Below are 10,830 nucleotides of genomic sequence, written 5' to 3' on the forward strand. Positions count from 1 at the left end.
CTAATCCCTATTGGGAAGCTCCACTAATGGCACCTGGCAATATTCTCTATTCTTAGACCATTCCAGACTAGAACAATTGAAGACCAACTACCACTAATCACAATATGAGCTCCTTTAGTAGCACTCTCACTCTCTGGTGTGTCGTAGGCCCTGAGTGGTTGACATCCCATTCTTATATGTTAAGCAGGCTCTCTAGGGGTTGGTTCCTACATATACCTAATCAATCCACGTGGTCATAACCAACCAACCAACCAACCATAGTTATGAGTTACATGGGGGAGTGGTTCTTGTTCTTCTTTACAAGAACAACTGCCATCCCTGTCCCGATTTCGCTGTTGCAGGTCGTCTTTGAGGGCACAGCTACGGTCGATTCACACACGAAACCAAACCGATGAAGGTGTCGGTGGCGTCGCACGCCTTGTCTTCTTCCCGGATTTTCAAGCTTCCGTCCAATTTCGTCAGGCAACTCAGTAACAAGGCGAGTATGAACTGCATCAATATTGGTATTGCGCAGGTTGTCGCCGCTTCGTGGTCGAAAAACTCCTCTCCTTCTCCCTCGGTGGCGGCGGCGGCAGCGGCGGCAGCTAATGCCGTTGACGCCGCTGGCACAATGCCAGCCGCTTCTGATGCGGCAGCGCCAGCAAATCAAGGACCAGGAAAATGGTCAAATAAGATCAAAACTACAATTAAAGATATATAATATTTATTTTTCAATGCATTTTTTTTTATGTTTATAGAATGATAATTAAAAAATATTTGTATTTATTTTACCTAATTATTTTTCTCTCTTTCTTTTTCTATAAGTGTGAAATGTCAATTATTAATTAAGTAATTAATTAAATAATTGATTATTGTCCATTATAAATATTTTTTTAGATTATGAACTAAAAAGATGATATAGAGTAATTAAGCAAATAAGTAATTTGTTGGGTTAATATATGCTATACCATAAAAATGATTTAAGTAAATATACCATGTTTATTTATATTAATTTATAATAATACAATAATATTATGATAATTAATTTTAATGTAATTTAATTGAAAAATATCTTTAAAAATATACGTAAAAATAAAATAAAATGACGTTCATCTATCTATTACGTAAAGGCCAAAGTAAATGAGCGTCATGATGTAATCAAGAAAAACGGTACAATCGTGATAGTTGTGTGCTCCTTTGAGAAATTAACCAATGTAACATACTGAGACCTAGTTTTTGTACATACTAATCAATTACGTATCAGTTGACTAATTTATACATTAACAAAATACAATTGTTTACTTTGCAAGTCTGCAAATCAAATACTTTTATTACCCTAGACTGTCGAGCCATCATGAATATAATCTTGCTAAAAGGTAGATGATTGATTTTGGGAGTGTAGTTAACTTTGAGGTTAGAAAAATGACTGACCATCCATCTCTTCATTTGAAGGGTTTATCCTGGTCGACATTCATCCATTTCTTCATTTGAAGAGTTTATCCTGGTCGACATTTACCCCACCACTACCATGTTTGTTTCACTAGTTTCTTCCGTCTATCAATAGGCATACCTGTTTGTACTTTAATGCCACATCTAAAGTGCTCTTATACTAATTGTTAGAAGGTCAATCGTGGCTCACCGATAAATATAAATTAAATAAAGAGACATTGATTCCCGTGATTTAGAAAGTAAAAATTACCCTACATCTAAGAGCAGTAACTATACAAACTGCATAGAAATTTTATTAATTATTTTTAAAAGTTCATAAGATATTATTACAAAAAAGAAAAAAAGAAAAAAAAAAGAATATATATATATATATATATATATATATATATATATATATATATATATATATATATATATATATTTTGGATAGAATATTGAATATTTTATATAAAGTAGTGTAAATTTTTTTGTGGGAATAAAAAATATATCCAAAAAAAAAGTAAAATAAGAGAATAAAGTAAGAAGTTGTCGCAAATGGAATATTAATCATTTATTTTCTTCAAAAAAATGTATTTAGATTTTTTTTTTTTACTAATTAAATGTTATAAATTTGATTGAATTTAATTTTTATTTAATTGATTTTAAAATTTTGGTATTCTTTTAACTTTTTATTTGCTAAAATTATTGTTTCAATATTTTATTTGTTATTTTTTGCGTTTAAAAATTTGATATTATCTAAAAATTATGATAATTAAATGAATTGAATTTAACCAATCAAATTTTAGTTTTTGGATTTGTAATAAAATCGCATTGATTCCTAAATTTCAGTCCACACACAAAGCATTTCCAACTTACCTTTCTGATTCTCACTGATCTCCGAGCCGCCACCGTCCCCGATACCCTTCCTCTTCTTCTGTTCAGCCATGGCTGGTTCTTCTCACGCTAGACTCCTTGGCCCTGCTTCCGAGTGCCGTTCCTGTCCCGATCTCGCTGTTGCAGGTCGTTTTCGAGGGCACAGCTACGGCCGATTTACTCATGAAGCCAAATCGGTGAAGGCGACGGTGGCGTCTTACGCCTTGTCTTCTTCCCGGATTTTCAAGTTTCCGCCCAATTTCGTCAGGCAACTCAGTACCAAGGCGCGTAGGAACTGCAGCAATATTGGCGTTGCACAGGTTGTCGCGGCTTCGTGGTCGAACAACTCCTCTCCTTTTCAATCGGCGGCGGCGGCGGCGGCTAATGCCGTTGACGCCGCTGCCGCTGCCGCAGTGCCTGCCACTTCTGATGCGGCAGCGTTGGAAGGTAGCGTTGGTACTGAGAGTTTGAAGGTAGAGGAGGGTTTAGGTGATTCCAGAACCTCTGTCTTCGATTGCGATGGGAGTGTTGCAATCCACGCTGGTAGGGCTTAGTATGAACTTTGACTTCGTCTTTGAGTCTTTGAGATTCCCCGAACCTTTCTCTTTTATCGCTTTTAGGAATTTTCTTCTTTGATTTTTTGGAAATATGTAATTAACTATTTTCGGTGCGAATTTCAGGCGAAAGATTCGGTCGTGGTAGAGTTGACGACGCTATTACTACGCCGGTGGTTAACACTTCCGCTTATTTCTTTAAAAAAACTGCTGATCTCCTTGATTTCAAGGTACTTACTTGGATTCCTATCATTTTTCTCCCTATATCTATGATTTTTTGCTCCTCAAACATACATCAAAATTGAAAGAAAACAATATAAAGAAACTTCAAGATCTTCTTTCTTACTCTTTATTCCATATTGGATCCATGGCAGGAGAAGCGCGCTGTAAGTTTCGAGTATGGGCGCTATGGAAATCCAACGACAATTGTTGCGGAGGAGAAGATAAGGTTTTGTTTCTGAACTAGTTGTTTGTTTCTTTTGTAATCCTTACCAAATAGCCATGTTCCGGATCAAATAGAATCGTGGTTGAAGCTGTTTTGGTTTTGTACCAGTGCTTTAGAAGGGGCTGAATCTACCCTGATTGTGGCCTCAGGCATGTGTGCCAGCACGATGATGCTGCTGGCGTTGGTTCCGGCTGGAGGGCATATCGTGACGACCACAGATTGCTACAGGAAGACGAGAATTTTTATTGAGACCATACTTCCCAAAATGGGAATCACGGTATTATAGCTTTGATCTTATTTTTCTTCTTTTTTGGTGGTCTAGTTGATTATTACGCTAATGCCAGTCTTCATTAACATTTTTCTACTCCTTCAATGATTTGGTGTTCAACTTGATCTCTCTCGTTCTGAAATACATAGCCTTTTCCCGCATGCATGCTTTAATTTTTTGGCAGAGTCAGAATATTTTTTGTTTTTGTTTGATGTAATACGACAACTTATTTTCTACTTGGCGTTATAAATATAAATATATAAAATAAAAAGATGGTAATCTGCCTTCACCAGATAAAATTATGTTCAGGATACAAACAAGTCAACTTGGGGCAATTCTATCTGGTCTGGTGTCGTCCCCACTTGGCTACTTCTTTCTGCTAATCTTGAAGCCGGTTTGGGTTGACTTTTTTCTTAATGTGCTCGAACAAGTTTTTCAAATGCAATAAAAAAAATAGTTTTTATAAGTACCGAACAAGTATTCTTAAGCTCTTAGCAATTCATTCCAAATAGGTTCTCGATTTACTTATTACTTCCATCATCCCTATTAAATATTTTTGTTTTGGCATGGAAATAGAATTAATGAAGAATGAAAATATGAGCAAATGCCATTTCTTTAGATTTTTTTCTTTAATATTTAAAGAAATAGAATTATAGTTTCCATTTGAGGTGTTAGATCCTGTTAACAATCTTCCTTCTCGTTTATTTTTACTGATTATAGAACATCTGAATTCTTTTATTGTTGATAATTTTTTTAATCAGATGGGGTTTGTTATCTTTAAAAAGAAAATTGGATGGATTTGTCTATAAGTTGGTGCTTCATGTTTTGTGCTAGAACTGGGTGGTAGGAAAGCTCTATTCTTTTAGCCAACTTTCTTTTTGATGTTGTGCTAGTTATGTTTCTGAATTACTGTACAAATTTCAAAAGTTTTAAATAAATAAAATATAATGCAAAAATTAAATTTGAAAACAACATGAAGTTTATTTTTAAAAAATCTTGTGGTAAAACCATCGGAGGTTGTAGAAATTGTTTATTTGTGCGTTCAAATTTTTGTGTTAATTGCTGACTTGGTAACTATTACTATAACTTGGAATGCAGGCTACCACCATTGATCCTGCAGATATGAACGCCCTGGAAGTAGCTCTGAAAGAGAATAATGTATGACCATGTTCCAAGCTTCTTTTTTTTTTTTTTCTTTTAAAGGTTTTCGTGTTTGGACTTGGTGGAAATTGATGTTACCTTTTATCTTCCTTCCGTGCAGGTTTCTCTTTTCTTCACTGAATCCCCAACTAATCCATTTTTGAGATGCGTTGACATTAAACTCGTTTCAGAGATGTGTCATCAACATGGAGCATTGGTGTGCATTGATGGTACATTTGCCACACCATTGAACCAGAAGGCACTTTCACTCGGGGCTGACCTGGTTCTTCACTCTGCCACCAAGTATATTGGGGGCCACAATGATGTAATCCCGCCTGATATGTTTTTTTTTTTTTTTTTTTTGGTTTTATTAATCGAGGAATCGGGATTTAAATTATTAACCAATTAAGAGTTTTGTGAGCATTTTTTCCCCTAACAACGGAATTTACCGAGCATTGTCTTTTAGGTCCTTGCTGGTTGTGTAAGCGGTTCTCTGAAACTGGTTTCCGAGATTCGGAATCTTCATCATGTGATAGGTGGTGCCTTAAATCCAGTGAGTCATTCTTATGCTGTTTAATTATTCCATCTTTCACTTATTGGTTGTGGAGTAACGGTTCTTGATGATTGAATGTTCTATTGGTTTCCTGCGCTCATTTCAACCATTTTTTGCGCCAAGCCCTACTGTCTAATTAATTGCTATTCTTCATCCTACAGAATGCTGCTTACTTGATTATACGAGGCATGAAGACGTTGCATCTTCGTGTTCAGCAGCAGAATTCCTCAGCTCTTAGGATGGCAAAGCTTTTAGAAGCTCATCCTAAGGTATGCCATTTAATTTATCCAGCTGCATATTGTTTCATACGTTTAATTTACTACCCACTAATAGACCAAGGCAGTGCAAAGGAACAAAAGTAAGATTCATTGTTGAACCTTTAATTCTAAAAGTTATGAAGCTTTGGGGCATCTAATAGCAAGGATTTAATTATAAATCAGTGGTATGCGTTGCATGTTCCTCTGGAGAAATTAACCAATGTCGCATATTGACACCTAGTTCAATTTATACATTAACTGGAAATTAACCAATGTCGCATATTGACATCTAGTTCAATTTATACATTAACTGGATACAATTGTCTGCTTGTAAATTCATTTACATTGGATGTGACAAAATTATGTCTCTACTGTCTGCAGATCAAATGTGTTTATTACCCTGGACTGCCTAGTCATCCCGAGCACAATCTTGCTAAAAGGCAGATGACTGGTTTTGGGGGCGTAGTTAGCTTCGAGGTAAGAAAAACGACCAATGATCCATCTCATCATTTGAAGGGTCTATCCTAGTCTTTTACCCCACCTCCACCAAGTTTGTTTCATTAGTTTCTTCATTCTGGTGCAGGTTGATGGCGATATAACGACCACCATAAAATTCATCGACTCTTTGAAAATTCCATATATTGCTCCATCATTTGGTGGGTGCGAGAGTATCATAGACCAGCCGGCTATAATGTCATATTGGTAAACATACAATTCTGACTTTTGACGTCTTTGTTCAGTAGGAGAATGAATGCGTATTTATGCTTTTTTGTGGGTGGTGGAAGTATTTAACCTTTTGGTAATGGGAATGGAAATGGAATAGGGATCTTAATCAGACAGAGAGGCTGAAGTATGGGATAAAGGACAACTTGGTGCGCTTCAGCATTGGAATTGAAGACTTCGAGGATTTGAAGGCTGATGTTCTGCAGGCTCTTGATGCCATTTAAAGCCTAAGCACTGCCCCATTCCAAATACAGATAATCAAGTCCTCTCTCTGTTAATTTGTCATCATCTTGCTTTGGTCTTCAGTGGTTGGTGCGTCGATTGAATCCCTTGTCCCCATTCCCTCCGGAACAAAAAAATAAACTCAGACAGACATTGTTGTTATTTTCTTTCACAAAAAGTACTAAAATAAGGTCATTACTATATAGCATGACTTTTTATGAATGGTAGAAAAACATTTCAAAATGATGTCACAAACTGAACATTTTTTTTAAAATGATATTATTAATAGCAACATAGTATATGGTAAGATTTAATGCATCGTCTCTATTTGGTAAGATTCAATAATGCTGTCTCTATATGAAAATGGTAAAAACACAATCATCTTGAATGTTTGACAAAAGCTTGAAAATGGTACGGTATTTGTCCATAGCATTTCAAATAATAGTGGGTATCTTCTACATTTTTTAATTATTTTAAAATTTGTATTGCATTAGTTCTGATTAAGTTTATCAAAAATTGGATCAATATTATTGAATTATCTACATTTGTTATTCAACCTTGTTAAATAATATCAATTAAAGTTAAATTATGCTTTAAATTCTTTGAATATTTATGTTAAAATCCATTGATTAACCATATATCGTTCGTTTGAACCAGGAGAGATTATTGTTTCTCAATAGATTTATTCATTATAGATTTGTTGTTCACTAGTCAATCTTACGTGTTATTTATCTCATCACCTATAGATCACCCCATTTTTCATAGGTATAAAAGTTGTTGATTCTTTTAATAAAAATTTCGGAATAATTACTAGCATGATAGGATTATAGATGTTCCTTAATGAGTGGCAAATCCAATGTAGAAGAGGAAGGCGAGTCATTAGTGAAGTGGGACAAAAATTGAAGGCAACCTTATTTTATTAGGGGATAGATAAAGGGTCCCAATAAGAGCAAGAACAGAAAAATTATCAAAGCATCATCATAAACTTGATTTTAGTATAGAAGTAAGATGGATATAGAGCTATGTCCCAAAACCATCAAACAAACAAACAAACAAAAAAAACACACACACACACACACAAAAGCATTCAACAGTTGATCATGCAAACAAAGCATAACACAGCACAGATGGATGAGCGGAGCAGCAGCCAATGTGGGCATCCCAACCTTTTATTTAGTGCCAATTTGAGAACGCCCATCGGCCATCAGTACTCACTCACTCACTCACTCATCATCGTAGTTCCTGCGGTGGTGATGGTGGCGGCGGCTGTCCTCGTCAGAATCACCACCCTGCAATCACAAAAATCCACAAAATTAATACCACAAAACAAATCTTATCATTTTCATTTTGAATTGAGTGAAGTGAGCTTAGCTTACGTATTTCTTGCGCCCATATCCCTCTTCCCCATACCCATACTCACGTTCCTCGTCCTCGGCGTAGCTTGGCTTCCTGTAATCCTCCTCCTCCGACCGCCCATAGCTCGGCCTCATCCGCTCCTCATCCCCATAATTTGGCCTCTCATATTTCTCCCTTCTATACCCAGAACTCTCGTACTCCTGCTTCCCATACCCCCCACTCCCCTCTTCTTCCTCATAACTCTGTTTTCGCCCGGATCCGTACTCTTCAGACTCCGACTTCCGCCGGTACCCACCAGACCCAGACGACTCCGATTCCCCCTCCTCTCTCCGCCCATACCCACCACCAGATCCGTAAGACTCCGATTCCTGTCTCCGCCCATACCCACCAGATCCATAAGAATCCGATTCCTGTTTCCGCCCATACCCACCACCAGATCCGTAAGAATCCGATTCCTGTTTCCGCCCATACCCACCACCAGATCCGTAAGATTCCGATTCCTGTCTCCCCCCATAACCACCAGACCCGTAAGCATCCGATTCCTGTTTCCGCCCATACCCACCGCCAGATCCGTAAGAATCCGATTCCTGTCTCCCCCCATAACCACCAGACCCGTAAGATTCCGATTCCTGTTTCCGCCCATACCCACCAGATCCGTAAGACTCCGATTCCTGTTTCCGCCTATACCCACCAGATCCGTACTCCTGTTGCTCGGACTCCGATTTCCGACCATATCCTTCAGATCCGTACTCGGATTCACTTTGCTGGTACCCATAAGCCGGCTGGGGCCTAGCAGACTCATAGCCACCAGATCCGTATTCTTGTTCCACAGGACGAGGCGGAGCACCATAAGAATGAGGCTTAGGACGGGAGTAGCTGCTGTACTCAGCCTGGAGGGCGTCGTCGCCATAAGCTGAGGGTTGGGCATTGGATTCAAACTGGGGACGCTCGTAATCAAACTCGTCGTCGTTGCCAGCAGAGTGCGGGTAGCAGGTATCTTCGCAGGGCGAAATTGGACGGCCATATGTCAGAAATAGGTCAAATCCTCCGCCGTAGGGCGTCGGATCGTACTCGTCGAAGTCGTCCACCGCCTCATCGTCCCTCGTGTAGTACGGCATCGTGAAATCTCGTCGATCTGGAAGGAACTGCTTTGGATGAATCTATTGCGAGAGGAAGAACGATCTCAAATTGGGAATTTTATTGAAATGGAATTTGGATTATCCGTGACTATACGGCGTCGTTTCGTCCTTTTAGGATAGGACAGCTGGTTGGTTACGCGTACAGATCGGGTTTTAAAATTTGTCAACGCTCTCTCATGTAAAGCCTTTGACTTTTAGTACAAAACCAAAATGATTTCCATTTAATTATTTATGGAAAATAATATTTAAATTACATTAATAATTAAATCTAAAATAAAATAAATAATAACATTATGGTATAAAAAAAAAATGTAAGAGATATTAGACATTCTTGTTTTGCTTCTCCTTCTTGTATTTGGTGTAATCCAAAACCAAATTTTGTGTAAAATCTCTCATACTTTCCTTCATCATTCCCTTCAATCCCTACAAATAACGATCAAATTAGCTAACTTTTATGAAAATTATGAACGTTAATGGATCGAGTGAGTACCTTTTCTGCAAATGGCTGAAGAAAATCAGTGGGTATGAGCGAATCAAAGCTGTGAAGATCGAGAATCAAATGATTTCTCAGCACACTCTTTGATTCTGATTTTGTTCTGACCGCATACGTCGCTCCTTTTACACTGATTCTGAACATTTGCGACTTGAAATCTTTGCCCATTCCCCTCACCTCCCATCTCATCTGATCATTTTCATTTAAATGTTAATATCCACCCTAATCTTCGTTATAAACAAATATCTTGTATTCGTTTATTGCTCTTTTCATATCCTTATAATTTATTTTGAATAGACTAACTTTCATCACTGTCTAAGAGAATTGCATACCATTTGAAGGTCAAGAAATTTAGAGACGTGGCGAGGAATATGAATAGGGTAATCTTTGGCACAGCTTCTACAACTTAGTCTCACATCAACGATAGGGCTAAGCTTGAGGAATAACAATTGAAAAGATGGCATTTCGACTCTCCATTCCCCCTTCATTGAAACAAACAATATCATATCATTATTACAAACCCAATGAGATTCAAACAACAACTATAAAAATAAAAATAAAAACCTTGTTTAATTTTTCACTTTTTCCCGAAAAAGTAGCTCTCAACAATCGATCTTCGTCTCCAATGTATTCATCAAACGAAGCCTGCGACGATAAACACCATTTGAAGAACAAAAAGATAGAAAATTAAAGAAAGGGTTTTGTTTGGTTACGTGAGGAGACTCAAAAAGTGGATGAAAAGTGGAGAATCTAAGAGAAAAAATTGGTGGGTTTTGATGATTATTGTTGTTGTTCTTCACTGCAAAGCTTCTAAAACTATGCCTTTTCTGATGGCATTTCCGGCTGATAATAAGCTGTGGAAAGTGGAATGAAACAGCAGCCAGATTATGAGCCATAGCTCTGAAAACCCTTCTGCAGCACTCCCCAAAGGTGCCTGTTTTTGTGCAATGAGCAGAAGAGAAGTACACAATGATTTACTATGAAGCTTGAAATATATGAATGGAAGATGTTCAAATGATAGCACTAAGGTCCCCAAACCACGTGGTGAGTTTGGTTATTAATACCCTTAGCTATTAATTTGTGTACTTTCCCAGCCCACTGGATGGGCATGTAGCCAATTTTTGTGGTTGTCCACTGTTTGTCTGCCATTTGTTTTGCCCAACATTCCATCATATGAGCTAGGACTTGTCCAAGATATGTAACCTTTATCATTTTGGGCATGTTTTCAAACCTACTTTTTAAGACTTACCATAGTCAATGGGTGGATGCTCGTCAACTATTCTCCTTGGAAAGCTCGTCGTATGATCATGATCTTCAACTTTGTTGAGAAAGAGAGTTCTCGATGAATTTTTGTAACGACCCAGACCCACCGCTAGCATATATTGTCTTCTTTGGATTTT

At 37.6% G+C, this 10,830-nt stretch overlaps 3 protein-coding genes across 4 annotated transcripts; 1 reads left to right on the forward strand and 2 right to left on the reverse strand.

Annotated features, from left to right (window-relative positions):
* The first annotated feature begins 2,261 nt into the window (after window positions 1–2,261).
* LOC111482275 (cystathionine gamma-synthase 1, chloroplastic-like) lies at window positions 2,262–6,645 on the forward strand. Its single transcript, XM_023127984.1, has 11 exons — window positions 2,262–2,823; window positions 2,961–3,064; window positions 3,209–3,282; window positions 3,388–3,556; window positions 4,646–4,705; window positions 4,809–5,012; window positions 5,154–5,240; window positions 5,402–5,509; window positions 5,879–5,974; window positions 6,081–6,199; window positions 6,321–6,645. The coding sequence occupies exons 1-11, from the start codon at window positions 2,352–2,354 to the stop codon at window positions 6,442–6,444; spliced, it is 1,617 nt and encodes a 538-aa protein (XP_022983752.1). The 5' UTR covers window positions 2,262–2,351; the 3' UTR covers window positions 6,445–6,645.
* A 749-nt stretch (window positions 6,646–7,394) lies between these two features.
* Window positions 7,395–8,988, reverse strand: LOC111482310 (uncharacterized protein At5g39570). Of its 2 annotated transcripts, XM_023128033.1 has the most exons (3): window positions 8,448–8,988; window positions 7,819–8,210; window positions 7,395–7,731 (listed from the first exon to the last, which is right to left on the reverse strand). In XM_023128033.1, exons 1-3 carry the CDS (start codon window positions 8,914–8,916, stop codon window positions 7,666–7,668), a joined length of 927 nt encoding a protein of 308 aa, XP_022983801.1. In that variant the 5' UTR covers window positions 8,917–8,988; the 3' UTR covers window positions 7,395–7,665. The 2 variants fall into 2 exon arrangements, with proteins under 2 accessions (XP_022983801.1, XP_022983800.1); XM_023128032.1 differs by having other exon boundaries at window positions 7,819–8,988.
* A 123-nt stretch (window positions 8,989–9,111) lies between these two features.
* LOC111482352 lies at window positions 9,112–10,406 on the reverse strand. Its single transcript, XM_023128099.1, has 5 exons — window positions 10,144–10,406; window positions 9,995–10,075; window positions 9,763–9,912; window positions 9,428–9,619; window positions 9,112–9,360 (listed from the first exon to the last, which is right to left on the reverse strand). Exons 1-5 carry the CDS (start codon window positions 10,324–10,326, stop codon window positions 9,259–9,261), a joined length of 708 nt encoding a protein of 235 aa, XP_022983867.1. The 5' UTR covers window positions 10,327–10,406; the 3' UTR covers window positions 9,112–9,258.
* Window positions 10,407–10,830: the final 424 nt, after the last annotated feature.

The sequence above is a fragment of the Cucurbita maxima genome, unplaced genomic scaffold (genome assembly GCF_002738345.1).
Source record: "Cucurbita maxima cultivar Rimu unplaced genomic scaffold, Cmax_1.0 Cma_Scf00007, whole genome shotgun sequence".
Classification (NCBI taxonomy): domain Eukaryota; kingdom Viridiplantae; phylum Streptophyta; class Magnoliopsida; order Cucurbitales; family Cucurbitaceae; genus Cucurbita; species Cucurbita maxima.

Excerpts from the sequence above, each read along its gene's own strand:
- LOC111482310 (XM_023128032.1), bottom strand. The coding sequence starts at position 8,916 with ATGCCGTACTACACGAGGGACGATGAGGCGGTGGACGACTTCGACGAG. Across the intron at positions 7,732-7,818 it reads GATATGGGCGCAAGAAATAC|GGTGGTGATTCTGACGAGGA; the intron begins GTAAGCTAAGCT and ends TTGTGATTGCAG.
- LOC111482275 (XM_023127984.1), top strand. The coding sequence starts at position 2,352 with ATGGCTGGTTCTTCTCACGCTAGACTCCTTGGCCCTGCTTCCGAGTGC. Across the intron at positions 2,824-2,960 it reads GAGTGTTGCAATCCACGCTG|GCGAAAGATTCGGTCGTGGT; the intron begins GTAGGGCTTAGT and ends TGCGAATTTCAG. Across the intron at positions 5,013-5,153 it reads ATATTGGGGGCCACAATGAT|GTCCTTGCTGGTTGTGTAAG; the intron begins GTAATCCCGCCT and ends ATTGTCTTTTAG.
- LOC111482352 (XM_023128099.1), bottom strand. The coding sequence starts at position 10,326 with ATGGCTCATAATCTGGCTGCTGTTTCATTCCACTTTCCACAGCTTATT. Across the intron at positions 9,913-9,994 it reads AAAGTGAAAAATTAAACAAG|GGGGAATGGAGAGTCGAAAT; the intron begins GTTTTTATTTTT and ends GTTTCAATGAAG. Across the intron at positions 9,361-9,427 it reads TTCAGCCATTTGCAGAAAAG|GGATTGAAGGGAATGATGAA; the intron begins GTACTCACTCGA and ends CGTTATTTGTAG.